Here is a 15,165-nt window from a genome sequence, read left to right as displayed (position 1 = left end):
GTCATTAATCCTTAATATATTTTGAAACATGATAATGTTGATTAATACAAAAGTCATTTTTAGAAATAATCTGATGAAATTAATATAGACATATTGATGGAAAGAGAAAGATAAGTTGCTTAGTTACATATATTTCTCTCAAGTTTTTGGACAGTTTTGGTGTAGGCAAATATCTCTTCAGGAATCCTTACTTAAGATACAGATAACTAAACTTGTTTTATTGAATAGCTAAGTTATAATTGGATTTCATAAATGCTGTTTTCTTAAAAGTACATTATACAGGATTTACTTTTATATCTTAAGTAAGACCTGAAACCCATAAGGTAAATAAAGAATATTTCAATAATTTGGTTTAAATAAAAAGTTTAAATTTCCATGTAGGAAAATTCTATTGCAAACAAAGTAAAAAGACAAACAATAAACTGGGGAAAAAAAGTATTTAAAATACTTTGATATATAGATCTTACAAATTGATTTAAAAAAATATAAACAATTATGAAAAAATAGGCTAATGAAAATGAATAGGAGTTTACAGAAGTAGTATAAATGGATAGTAAACAGGAAAGGATGCTTAAGCTTCTAAAGAAATTCAGATAAAATTCCATTTTTCATCTATTAGAGTGGCAAAATATTAATGATGATGTAGTGGAAAATGAGCTCTCCTTATTGTTAGTGCTTTGGAAACATCTATTAGAATTTAAAATACACATGCCATTTTATCCAGCAATTCTGAGTGTGCAAAAAATATATGAACTAAAGAACATTTCATTGCTGTGTTATTTATAGAAGTAAAAAATTAGAAGCAACTGAAGTTTCCATTAATGGAGATCTGATGATCTGCCATCAAATGGGAAACCATCCAGTTTTGGGGGGAAAAATGACATGACTCTATATGTAATGACATAGAAAGAGTTGTTCTTTTACATAGTATGTCTGATTATGTTTGTGTGTTAATCGAAAATATCAAGGATATTCACAATTCTCTGTAATGTGACCATTCTTTGAGGAGTAGAGTAGAGGTGGTGGAAGGAGGAGAACTGGGGACCATCATGTTTCTAAACTGGTTGCCTTATTTATTTATTTATTTATTTATTTATTTATTTATTTATTTGACAGAGAGAGCACAAGCAGGGGGAACACCACAGGCAAAGGGCGAGGGAGAGGGAGAATCAGGCTCCCCACTGAGCAGGGTCTCTGATGTGGGGCTCAGTCCCAGGACTCAGATCATGCCCTGAGCTGAAGGCAGATGCTTAACCAACTGAGCCACCCAGGCACCCCTAAACTGCTTGCTTTTTTTAATAACAAGCATGTATTAAATTTATGTTTGGAATAAAATAGACATAATATCTACCAATTTATAAATTAAGAATTATATGTTTATAAATGAAAGAATTATAACAAAAATTTTCTGGTTGCTTCCTATTTAGGTATTGAATATGAACCTTAACTAGTTTACAGAAAGTAAAGGGGTGTGCTTTTCTGTTAGCTAGAGATTATACATAAATGAATGATTTCATTCTTAATCTTTAAAAAAAAACCTGGTTGAAAAAAAGAGTAACCTGGTTGAATGAGTCATGTGTTATACATATCTAGTGTATTAATGTAGTCTTATCACTGAGGAAGGAAAAATTTAATAACCATTCACTATCATATTCAAAATGTATTAGTTATTAGCCTATTTTATTTAAAATAATACTGGATTCAGGAATAGAAATTTTTTAATTAAATTGGATTGAAGAATACAAAGACTTTAAGTCTTTTTATGTAGTTATCCTGTAATAAGTATATTATAGTTGTTTTATTTTCTTTTAATTTTATAGTACTTTAATTTTAAATTTATGAAAATTGTAGGTTGAAAATACTAATTACATGTGTATAATATATTTATTTTACATTATGGAATCAAATTTTATCACAGGTTTCGTCTTGATATATATCGCTGTTTGGCCAGTCCAGCTCTAATAATGTTAACAGAGGAGGATCCAATTCTGAGAGCATTTGAACTTAGTGCTGATTTAAAAGAATTAAGCCTTGTGGAGGTGGAATTCAGGTGGGAATGAATGAAAATTGTACATTATATCCTTTTTTTTTCAGAATCCCTTCAGCCTGAGTTTTTTTTCATAAACCAAATTAATGTTTATATTTATTTACTTTTGATCCAAGATGACCAGACCTTGCTGCCACCTACTTGTGATTTTCCTTCAGGCTCAATGGAATAAACCTTGATGTTTCTTAAAGGTCCCTCTTTCCCCACCTACCTTTTGCCATTCTTGCACCGTCCTTAAATCCCCCCTTTGTTTAATGTTGCCAAAGGAGTTCTAAGACAGCGAAGAGTAGTGGGGGTGACAGCTTAAGCAAGAGCAAATTTGTAACTGCTCTCTATTCTATCTCCCCACATTCCCAGATTCTATAATCATTCTTAGAGCCTGATCCTTCATAACTTTCAGAAGCAAATAGAATGCTTGCTGTGTGTCAGGGACATTCCACATACACAGACATAGTCCCTTTTCACTGTTTGGTGAGATTTTCTATTAGGAGACACATAACATGTAGACATAAAAATAAAATACTACTGATTAAGAGGGATGAATCCCATTCTGAGTTTTCTTCTGAAATGAAGAGTTAAATGTAATTTTGACACAAAGAATCGTTGTTATCAATTTCCCTTAGAGAGTTAAGTTGGGGGGGTACAAAAAAAGGCTTTGGAAAAAGCAGCCTATTAAACTACTAATTTAAACATTAAAAAAATAAAAGTCCTTAGAGAACTATATTTTGTAGACTTGAGGAAAAGCTTTGAGACTTTCCCTTACGTTAAAGTATCCCTGGTGCCCCACCAAAGAAGGAGAAATTGATCATTTCTTGCCAGTTCCTGCTGTGAGGTTTCTGGGGGCCAGGTTATACCTATCTATACCTTTCCTTTTAAGTCTAGCTGCTGTGGGAGTCCCATGTCTTTGCATTGCTCTCCTCTTGTAACTTGACAAGATGGAACGATTCAAACTTCTTCCTGGAAGGGCGATAAGAAGCTTGCAGTTTTCTTGTGCTTTAACAGCAGTTTATAGTGTGTTCTTGATGGCTGAATTCTAGAAACTTTTTAAATATACCTGTTTTCAAGTATGGGACTCCTGTATTTCAATTTGGATAAATTAAAATTTATTTAAACTTGATACGACAAAGTACATACTAAGACAAACACATAAGGCATGGTTAAAATGTAATTTGTTGATACTTTTAACTTTATTAACACATGAGGTTGTTAATAAATTATTCCTTTTAAATCTGAAGACCTTCCTATTATAATCTTATAATCGGAGTTCTAAGTTACCATATAAAATAGAATTCATTCAACTCCTTCCAAAAAGGATTTGAAGCAACTGCTATGTAATCATAGGGTAATAAAGTTATTTTGAAGTGATCATAGAGTCCATTTACTTGAATTCCCTTGTTTTTGTAGACAGGGAAAGTGATCTATATAGGTTAGATATCTTACTGATATCAGCATCTAATTAGGAACAGAGTTAGCAAGAGTTATAACTAGAACATAGGACTCCTGGCTTCTAGTCTACTATGTTTCCATCTAAACTATACAGCCACTTTCTAGTCTTCTAGTAATTTGTTCAAGATTAAGAAAATTAGATTAATAAGATATATTAATGTTACTGAATTTAGTGGTCTGTCAGTGTTTACCTAAAGATGAGACCTCTTGTAATAATACACACTTTTGATGAATACTCTCATCTGTAATTAGATTCCTAGACTAAGAAGCAGTAATACTTCATTTGTTAAAGAAACCTAATTACTTATTCTCAGGTAGTTTTGGTTATATAGTAAATGAAAAGAGTAGATGAGAAAAATGTTAGCCTCTAAGGAAAAGTTTTTAATTCTTTTAGTGCTAATTATCTGTTCATGGAAAACCCCATTGTGTAGATGATTAATCATTGGGGAGTTTTTCTTTTTTCCCTTCCTTTCCCCGTAAGGAGAAAAAACTGAATAAAAATTATTTTCTGAAATTTGACCCCAATTGACTCATTTCTTTCTTTCTTTCTTTTTTAAAGATTTTAATTTATTTATTTGACAGAGACAGCCAGCGAGAGAGGGAGCACAAGCAGGGGGAGTGGGAGAGGAAGAAGCAGGCTCCTAGCGGAGGAGCCTGATGTGGGGCTCGATCCCAGAACGCTGGGATCACGCCCTGAGCCGAAGGCAGACGCTTAACGACTGCGCCACCCAGGCGCCCCTGACTCATATTTATTTCTAACTTTATTTTTAAGTTATTACTTTCAGACATAATTTTAATGTAACTGATGTTCTTAAAGAGGATTGTCTGCTAAAACTTCTTAATTTCTCACAAGCTGGTTGATTTAAGCCTGTCTTTAACCAGCAGTTAAATCCTAAGTCTCAAGGAATAGTGATTATGAAGGAAAATGCTTTACTAGGAGTATTTCACTGTCTTTTCTTTCCAACTTGAATTTTGTTCAAATGAACACTTTAAAAGTTAATCAGAATACTATTTTAATATCAGAAGTAGCATACAACATGTTGTAGACTATTATTGAAAACACCTCTCATTAAAAGTTACATAGTAATATGTATTGGATAGCATTATTATTATCTATTTAGATAAGTAATATAAAAGGAAGTTTTATACCAAACTTACAGAGAATAAGGGCAAATGAGTTAATAACTGNCACCTCTCATTAAAAGTTACATAGTAATATGTATTGGATAGCATTATTATTATCTATTTAGATAAGTAATATAAAAGGAAGTTTTATACCAAACTTACAGAGAATAAGGGCAAATGAGTTAATAACTGGTTGAGAACTATAACCAGAATTTCTAGGAATATCAGTATATATAAGGAAATTCTGTACTCATCTAAAATTATCAGCGTGAACACAGGGAATGTAATTGTTACAGTTTTCCCCAAAGCTGTGGAGAATTTATGCACCAGTCAGTTCTTTTGACCATCAGCACAAAATGACTTCAGATTTTGTATAGCCCTATCAGAATTAAAATGTTACTGAGTAAATAATTTTCTATTGAAAAAAGCTTAATTAGAAGCTGGAAGTGACATTTCTAATAATAGACTGTTGTATTTTGCAGGAATGATTATGAGGAACTAGCCCGACAGTGTAAAATGTTTGCTAAAGATTTGCTTGCACAAGCCCGGAATTCACGAGAATTGGAAGTTATCCTAAACCATACATCTAGTGATGAGCCTCTTGACAAACGGGGATTACTAGAAGAAAGAATGAATTTAAGTCGTCTAAAACTTGCTATCAAATATAACCAAAAGGAGGTATGAGTTTATATATTTATATATATAAATTATTTCTGGGGAGCCTGGGTGGCACAGTCAGTTAAGTGTCTGACTCGGTTTTGGCTCAGGTCGTGATCTCAGGGTCCTGAGATAGAGCCGGCCTCCTTGCTCAGTGCGGACTGTACTTGGTTCTCTCTCCCTCTCGCTCTGCCCCTCCTGCTACTGCTCTCTCTCTCTCTGAGCCGAAGGCAGGCGCTTCACCGACTGAGCCACCCAGGCACCCCAAGGATAATGTACTTTAAAAGTTTAGTACAATGAGTACTGGCATTAAGCAAATTCTCAATAAATGGCAGTTGCTATTATTATTATTATTATTTTTGGTTGAAGGACAGTTTTACTACTTTCCTTTTTTTAAAAAAGTTGAACTATAGTTGACACAAGTTGCTTTTAACAATTAATATTAATTATAATAATATGGATGTTAATTTAATATTTTTGCCAAATATTAGCTCTTTAGATAAGATCTTGTATAGTAAGTACCTTCATAATGACATTTCTCCATCTTGTGTTTTGTCTGTCAGTGGTTTGTTTTGTTGATTTGGTTATAAATAGTGCTTTCTATAGTAATAGTGCCTTTCTATTTAAAAATAAAGTATCAGATATTATGCTTCCTGGTTCTTATTTGTTAATGCATTGAAACCCAAAGAGGGAGAGGCACATGAAATAAACAGAGTTGAATCTGGCTCTACTGGCATCATCTCTTCCTATTAAGGGAAATACCTATTTCTAGTCCCTGTAGACACACACACACACACACAGATATGATACATGATTCAGGGACTTGAAGAAGGAAGGTATGCATTTTGAATTTTAGTTTTTGAGATGATTTACTAAACATGGGTGTTTATATGTAGGTAATGATATCCAGTTGATAATATGAAGTGTTGGTAAATGATAGTTTTAAGATATTTTTTCTAGGACCCATTGTTTTTTTTTTTAAAGATTTTATTTATTTATTTTAGAGAGAGAGTGCACGCACACAAGAGTGAGAGCAGGAACAGAGGAAAGGGCAGAGGGAGAGGGACAGCCCACTTCACACTTAGTGCAGAACCCTCTCAGGGCTCAATCTCACAACCCTGAGATCATGACCTGAGCCAAACTCGTCAGACATGCAACCAACTGAGCCACCCAGGCACCCCTAAGGCCCATTATTTTTATTATCAATATAGATATTGGAGTAAAACTTGCTTAATCAAATTTATATTAATATAAAAATGGACCTGAGACAGATAATGATAGAAGGCAAGATATAGGACCTTTGGTGCTAGGAGCAGAATTTTATATTATTTTGGTTGAAAATTTCAGCCTCACAATGGTTTTGTGACTCAGAAAATTGGTACTGGAATTTTAAGATGTTTATTTTAACATTACCTACATAGTATATCGCTTATCCAGATTTCTGGCTTCAAATCCTATGCCTTTTCTAGTACTCTAAGGTTCTTGATTAAGAGAAAACATTTATAGGAAAAAATTAAACACAAGAATTTATATCAGTATAGCTGTAAGATTATAAATCAACAACATACCTGTGTGCTTAAAAAGGAAATACAACACTGAGGTATATAAATAGAAACAATACAGAACCCCTGATATAATCTTCCTCTAATATACGTTTTGACTAGATTTAGGTTAATTTATTTACTTGCATGTTCCACAACCTAAAATAGACATGAAATACTAGAAAATGATAGAACAAAGAGATAACAATATACAAAGTCAACTTAAATGATTGAGAAAAGAACCTCAAAGAGAGGTGGAAAGACCTGAGATTATCCTGGTTAGGGAAGGAAAAACTAAGAGCCAGTTTCTTAATGATTGATATATATATATCACCCTGAGGACTCACAGATGTAACCAAATGTTCCATTCTAAAGAAGATGCAAGAAAAGGAAACAAGAAGTAGTAGTAATATTTTTATTTGAAAGGAAAATTGTAATTTTAAGGATGAATGAAAATGTAGCTTTTTAAACTAGATTTCTAGATATGATCAAAGGGGAGGATAATATCTTTCCAAATAGTTGGTAGACTTTGTTTAGGTAATCTGTCCTGAATAACAAACTCCTGATACTTAGTGGCATAAAACAGTATTTCAAAATCATTTATAATAATTTCATAATCATTTTATTATGCTCTTGGATTGTATAGGCCAGGAATTAGGAAAGGGCACAACAAGGATGGATAATTTGTCCTTGCTTCACTATGTCTAGCGTCTCAGCTGGAGATAGCTCAGATGACTGGAGGCTACAATCTTCTGGAGGCTTCATCACTCAAATGTCTGGTGCCTGAGCAGCAGCTGAAGACTCCCAACAGGGAGCTCTTAAGTGGGCTGGGTGGATCCATAGAGGGTGGGCCTCCTGAGCACTTACTGCTGGAATCATGGAGGGGCATGGTCATCATGGTGGGTTGACTCTGAGAAGATGGTCTAAGAAGCCTCTGAGGGCTGCCCAGAGTGCCTGCATGTAGTCTGGGCTTCGTCACAGCATGGTAACTTCGGGTAGTGGGACGCTTTATATGGCAGTTAATGGCACCAAGAGCATGTATTCCTCAACCAAGGTGGACGCTGCATGGCCTTTTAAAACTGACCGTCAGAAGTCACATAATATCACTTCTTCCAGAATTTACTGATTAAAGCAATCACAGCTTTCTTGAATTGAAGGGTATGAAACATTGATAAGCCACCTCTTGATGAGAGGAGTAGCAAAGAATTTGTATCAATGTTTTAAAACCACCACAGACTTAAAACATTTCCAGTTGAAATTTTGTTCTTCAAATTACATATTTAACATGACTGTTCATTAAATCATCATTATATAGAGGAGTGACAAGGACAGCAATCAGTCCTTTGATATTTCAGGGAAGGGATAAACCACTAAGTTTGGGATGCTACTAAACTGGGTAGTTGGTGGGAGGAAAAGCTATTTCTCTCCCCAGTATCTCATCTTGAGAGACAAATTAAGATCCCCAAGAGCACTGGAATATGAGCAGAAGAATGAAGAATGAAGTAACACTTAACTGCCAAAACAAGTGTAGTATATCAGGAAATTTCTTTTTTTTTTTTTTTTAAGATTTTATTTATTTGAGGGAGAGAGAGAGAGCACGAGTAGTGGGGGCTGGGGAAGAAGGAGACAATTAGACTCCATGCTGAGCAGGGAGCCCGATGTGGGGCTTGATCCCAGGACCCTGAGATCATGACCTGAGCCAAAATCAAGAGTCAGATGCTTTTAATGGATTGAGCCACCTAGGCACCCAGGATAAATCACTTTAGAACAGAAGATTGACCAATTAGTATTTAATATCTGAATGACATGGTAATCACTTGTGCTTTGGTAATTTCAAACCTGATCACATTATTGTATCCACAGTTACCAGAATCCTTAAGTTATACTTCACAACATGAGCATTATATTGGGAAAATACTGCTTCTGAAATTAGTAAACTAAGAAGCTTAGTAAACTTGATAAATTGATTCCTGTACTTAAACTAGAATTTCCCTCTTATTTGGCAATATATTTCCTTTTTTTCTTACACAGAATTCAGTTTAAGCAGATTTAAGAGTGTAATACATTTTGGGGCGCCTGGGTGGCTCAGTCGTTAAGCGTCTGCCTTCGGCTCAGGGCGTGATCCTGGTGTTCCAGGATCGAGAACTAGAATTTCCCTCTTATTTGGCAATATATTTCGTTTTTTTCTTACACAGAATTCAGTTTAAGCAGATTTAAGAGTGTCATACATTTTGGGGCGCCTGGGTGGCTCAGTCGTTAAGCATCTGCCTTCGGCTCAGGGCGTGATCCTGGTGTTCCAGGATCGAGCCCCACGTCAGGCTCTTCCGCTGGGAGCCTGCTTCTTCCTCTCCCACTCTGCCTGCTTGTGTTCCCTCTCTCGCTGGCTGTCTCTCTCTCTGTCGAATAAATAAATAAAATCTTAAAAAAAAAAGTATAATACATTTTAAGAAATTCTCAGTGTTTTCATGGAGCATAATTATATCTGATGTTTAGACTTGAATTGCTCTGCTATGTTAGTATTTTGGTTTCTGATAACTGAAGTCAGTGGTTCTTCTAGGCAGAAGTTTTTTCCTTTGGTTTATGGTTGTTAATTTTGAAATTTCACAAATGTTATAAGAGTCTCTATAAATTATATTTTGCAAAATGGCTAAGTAGGCTATTAATATTAATACTTATATACTACATGCTATGAATCAGGCACCCATCTAAGAGCTTTACATTTAATCCTTGTAACAAGTTTATGAGTAGAGACTATTATCCCCATTTTACAGATGGCAAATTTGAGGCTTAAAGAAGTTTAAAGACTTGCTCAAGGTCAATTATTAAGTGGCAGAGTCTGGATTTGAATCCAGGTAATCTGGCTCCAGAGTCTATGTTCTCAATCTCTACACTTTTTTATTACATGTAAGAAAAATGAAAAACAAAAAATTGTGTGGGCTATATAGAATTGATTTAAAACTATTTACACTTTGAATATCAGTTAAATAATGGTATTATCAAATTATATTTACAGGTTTTTATTTATTTATTTATTTTTGTATGTGTGTGTTCTTTTCAGTTTGTCTCACAGTCTAACTGCCAGCAATTCCTGAACACTGTTTGGTTTGGACAGATGTCCGGTTACCGACGTAAGCCCACCTGTAAGAAGATAATGACTGTTTTGACAGTTGGCATCTTTTGGCCAGTTTTGTCACTTTGTTATTTGATAGCTCCCAAATCTCAGTTTGGCAGAATCATTCACACTCCTTTTATGAAATTTATTATTCATGGAGCATCATATTTCACATTCCTGCTGTTACTAAACCTCTACTCTCTTGTATACAATGAGGATAAGAAAAACACGATGGGGCCAGCCCTTGAAAGAATAGACTATCTACTTATACTGTGGATTATTGGTAAGTGTCAAGTTTATTCAAAAGATTCTGCTTTTATTTAGCCCGTTAATTCTCCCTTGCTTGGTGGCATTACAAACATCTGTGTTCAGTTTATAATTTTACACTGTTTACACGCAAGAATTTGAACACTTTCATGATCATTGAAGACTTAACTAATATTTTTGTAATGATAAGTGATCCTGAATTTGATAAGGTAGCAGATCTCTTTTTTAATATTACTTAATTACATGGAAGTGAAAAATTCTTTATTCTCAGTCTCTCAAATTGTTCATTATAATTAAAACAGAAAAATTGTGCTGATTAATGTTTTTTTGTTATAAGAGTATGAATCTCTTCTTAGATACTTCGAAATGTAATACATATTATACTTTGTTGCATTTGAAGAGTTAACTATTTTTTTTTATTATACCATTAGTTTTCCTTTTAAGAACCTATGAACTTAGGAGGTTACATCTTTATCTTTATTATAGAAACATTATTTAAATTTAAAGATTTCCCTGGTGACTCACTTAGTATGAATCAGTTCTTTGTAATGACAGCCAGATCTCTTTAGAAATGACAGGATGTTTAAATATAAGATACTTTATTTTCTGAAAATTGTTTTCATAACCATTATGCTATATGATAAATATTTTAAATGACCTGAAGTTTTTACAGCTCTTGCCCTTTTCTGTAGGGGATGGAGGGGAGTTGAGATATAATCACATTATCTATTTATCCTCTTTTAATGACATCTCCTTTATTTCCCCTCTGTATCTTCAGTCTTGTTTTTTTGTTTTTTGCTTTTTTTAAGTTTAATTTAGTTAACACATAGTGTATTATTAGTTTCAGGGGTAGAATTTAGTGATTCATCAGTTGCACATAACACCAGTGCTCATTACATTAAGTGCCCTCCTTAATGCCCATCACCCAATTACCCCATCCTCCACCCACCACCCTTCCAGCAACCTCAGTTTGTTTCCTATAGTTAAGAGTCTCTTACGGTTTGCCTCTTTCTCTCTTTTTATCTAGTTTTATTTTTCCTTCCCTTCCCCTATGTTCATCTGTTTTGTTTCTTAAATTCCACATATGAGTGAAATCATGATATTTGTCTTTCTCTTATTTCACTTGGCATAATACCCTCTAGTTCCATCCATGTTGTTGCAAATAGCAAGATTTCCTTCTTTTTGATCGCTGAGTAATATTCCATTGTACATATATGTGTGTGTATACATATATGTGTATGTGTGTGTATACATATATATGTGTGTGTATACATATATATGTATATGTGTGTGTGTGTATATATATGTATATATATACTACACATCTTCTTTCTCCATTCATTGGTCTATGGAGATTTGGACTCTTTCCATAATGTGGAAAACACACACACCACATCTTCCTTATCTGTTCATCTGTTGATGGATATCTGGGCTCTTTCCATATTTTGGCTATTGTGGACATTGATGCTATAAACATTGGGGTGCATGTGTCCCTTCAAATCACTATGTTTGTATCCTTTAGATAAATACCTAGTAGTGCAATTGCTGGTCCCTATTTTTAAGTTTTTAAGGAACCTCCATGCTGTTAATTTTAGCCATTCTTACTGGAGTGAGATAGTATCTCATTGTGGTTTTGATTTGTATTTCCCTAATGCTGAGTGATGTTGAGGATTTTTTTCATGTGTCTGTTAGCCATTTGTATGTCTTCTTTGGAGAAATGTCTGTTCGTGTCTTCTGCCCATTTCTTGACTAGACTTTTTTTGGGGGGGGTGTTGAGTTTGATAAGTTCTTTATAGATTTTTGGATACTAGCCCTTTATTNCCCTATTTTTAAGTTTTTAAGGAACCTCCATGCTGTTAATTTTAGCCATTCTTACTGGAGTGAGATAGTATCTCATTGTGGTTTTGATTTGTATTTCCCTAATGCTGAGTGATGTTGAGGATTTTTTTCATGTGTCTGTTAGCCATTTGTATGTCTTCTTTGGAGAAATGTCTGTTCGTGTCTTCTGCCCATTTCTTGACTAGACTTTTTTTTGGGGGGGGTGTTGAGTTTGATAAGTTCTTTATAGATTTTTGGATACTAGCCCTTTATCTTTCTGATATGCCATTTGTGACTATCTTCCCCCATTCCATAGGTTGCCTTTTAGTTTTGTTGATTGTTTCCTTCTTCAGCCTTGTTTTTAAACTCACCTTTTTGCTATTTCCTATAGAGTAAAAGGATATTAAAATTTAGTCTTTTCCATGGTATAAAGCACTGGTTGATCAATATGTTCTTTACTGATTTAATTATTAAATAATTTGAAAAAAATTAATGTATCATTTTCACGTTTAGTTTCTCTTTCAGCTATAAAAATAATTTGCATGTTTTGGAATTTTAATTTTTATTTGGAAGGTAGTTAATTTCAAGCAACTTGATTTATTTTTTCTTTTTTTTTTTAAGATTTTATTTATTTATTTGACAGAGAGAGAGATAGCCAGCGAGAGAGGGAACACAAGCAGGGGGAGTGGGAGAGGAAGAAGCAGGCTCCCAGCAGAGGAGCCTGATGCGGGACTCGATCCCAGGACTCTGGGATCACGCCCTGGGCCAAAGGCAGATGCTTGACAACTGAGCCACCCAGGCGCCCCACAAGCAACTTGATTTAAATCAGAGTTTTACTTTTAGGAGTATTCAATCCGTTGTGCGTTAACATTTAAAATTAGGTAGATAAAATAAAAATAACACACATTTGAATTCCAAGTTATTTAATATTTTAATTTAGGAAGTAATTTATACTTTATCACATGTAATTCCAAATTACATCATTATAGAGCTGTTTAGTGTGAAACTTGTTTATGTTGTTTTTTGAATAGGTTAAAAAATATTAGACTGAATGGAATCTCTAAGAAGCACTTTTTCCCTCTATTCATTTAAACTACTTCTGAAAGATTGTTATATATATCTTAATAATAAAGAAAGAAAATTTTATATCTTTTATCTGTAACCTATCATTTAAATAGTCATGAGAAAGAAAGAATCTTTTCTTTGTTTTGTAAATAAGATTCGGGGTTTCCCAAGTCTGTATAAGGATCAAATTAAAGTTTATATTTCTTAGCAGTGAGTGAAAACTCATTGAACTTAGAGAGTCATACCACTCTTTGGATAGTGTAAATATTGGTGCTATAACAGAATTTCATAAGAATGGTAGAACTGTTGCTACTTCTTTTTAATCATGATGGCCTTATTTTCAATGACATTATTGAACATTCATGCACACACAATATGATTAATTTTCTAATCATATTCTGCTTCACTAGAAGAGTGTAATGTGCATTTAGCTAGTAAAATTTCTGAAAGTGTTTTACTTTCTCAGCGTAGCTTCTGCTTTGAAACCAACAGATCTGAGTAAACCTTGCCAAGGACGTCTTCTAAGCCTGTTACGCGATTTGATCATTCTGGGCTTCCTTAAATATATAGATCTGAACTTGCTCTAAGGAAACATGTAGGAATCATTGGCCTGCTTATCTAAAGGCACTCCCTTATTCAATGTATTATTTCACGCAGTGAACACTGTGACTTTTGACTCGTGATGGCTGACTTTTGTACATTTGCTTCTTGTTCTCTTCCTTAGCTCTCCAGAAAAAGTAGGGTTAAATTATAAAAAAAAAAAATGTAGTTAAAATGGAAATAATGTGTTGATGAATGGACAGAATATTAGTGGTATCCTTTTACTTAATTTTTTACTGTTAGAATGTAATAGAAGAGCTAGTATAAAATATACAAGCATACATATATTTTAAAGATTTTACTTATTTATATATTTGACAGAGAGAGAGCGCACAAGCAGGGGAGCAGCAGGCAGAGGGAGATGGAGAAGCAGGTTCCCTGCTGAGGCAGATGCTTAACCGACTGAGCCACCCAGGTGCCCCTAAAAATAAGTTTTTAAAATTTTGTATATCTACGTTGTCCAAGCACAGGCAAAAACAAGATATGGTGCAACACTCATGGAGCTCATGGTCTAATTAAGGCAAAAACCCCAATAACTTGAGATTGCACAGGTAAATGAAAAAGCACAAATAAGTTAAGTGCTGCTAAGTAAAGGTCATGGAGCTAGGAGAGCAAGCATATCATAACAGCATCTTACTGAGTCAAGAAAGTTGGAAAGGCTTTCTTGAGGAACTGATAAATAAGCTAGATTTAAAAAATAAAAAAGAGTCAACTAAGACAATTAGGAGAGAAGAGTATTCTAGGCTGAAATAAAAGTTACATTCAGAGGCACCATGGCAAGAAGGAGTGTGGTACAAAGAAGGTACTGAGTAAGGGCTAGAGCAACGAGAACAAAAGAAGCAAAATCCAAGATTAAGCTGTAGAAATGGATGGTGCTTCAGACCATGGACAGGCTTGTGGGCCATGTTAAGTGATTTTGACTTTATGTCAAGGACAATGGAAAACCATTGAAATTTTTAAGTATTTGAGTGACATAATCGGAGGGAGACCAAAAGGAGTCTGTTGCAGATGAAAGCTGATGGTACCTTGGACTTAGGGTGATTATGATAGAAAAAGAGAAAAGGGAACAGACTTGAGAGATATTTACAAAGTAAAGTCAATAGGACATGGAAATACACAGTATATAGGAGGTGAGGAAGAATGAGTTTATTAAGGAGTGTAGGTATTTTGAAAGAGTACTTGGTTTGGGATTTGTGAGAGGGTAGATCCTGAGTGTGGTTTTGGATACATTGAAATTAAAAAGACTTCAGGTATCTAAAAGACAAATTAGACATCATAGTCTGGAGCTCAAGAGGAAGTCTAAGCTTGAGTTAGCAATGTGTGAATAATCTGCATATAGGTTGTATATGAAATTATGGGCATGGATGAGACACTTGAGAAAGTATAAAATGAGAATAGAGGATGTGGGAGCAGGCCTTGAGGAATCCCAAGTGATGGGATTACAGCTTATAGTGTTGGTTAAATTCTAAAAAAAATAAAAACAAAAA

At 34.3% G+C, this 15,165-nt stretch overlaps 1 protein-coding gene across 1 annotated transcript in view; it reads left to right on the top strand.

Moving 5' to 3' along the window:
- LOC100465650 (short transient receptor potential channel 1) overlaps positions 1-15,165 on the top strand; it is a 75,813-nt gene that overhangs the window by 36,375 nt on the left and 24,273 nt on the right. The window contains exons 5-8 of the mRNA XM_034661813.1: positions 1,919-2,050; positions 5,101-5,296; positions 9,875-10,211; positions 14,000-14,037. Of these exons, the coding sequence (XP_034517704.1) occupies positions 1,919-2,050; positions 5,101-5,296; positions 9,875-10,211; positions 14,000-14,037 (703 nt within the window). The remainder of the gene's footprint in view (positions 1-1,918; positions 2,051-5,100; positions 5,297-9,874; positions 10,212-13,999; positions 14,038-15,165) is intronic.

The sequence above is a fragment of the Ailuropoda melanoleuca genome, chromosome 6 (genome assembly GCF_002007445.2).
Source record: "Ailuropoda melanoleuca isolate Jingjing chromosome 6, ASM200744v2, whole genome shotgun sequence".
Taxonomy (NCBI): Eukaryota; Metazoa; Chordata; class Mammalia; order Carnivora; family Ursidae; genus Ailuropoda; species Ailuropoda melanoleuca.
Note: the sequence above shows the minus strand (reverse complement) of the source record. Positions and strands in the feature narration are given on the sequence as shown.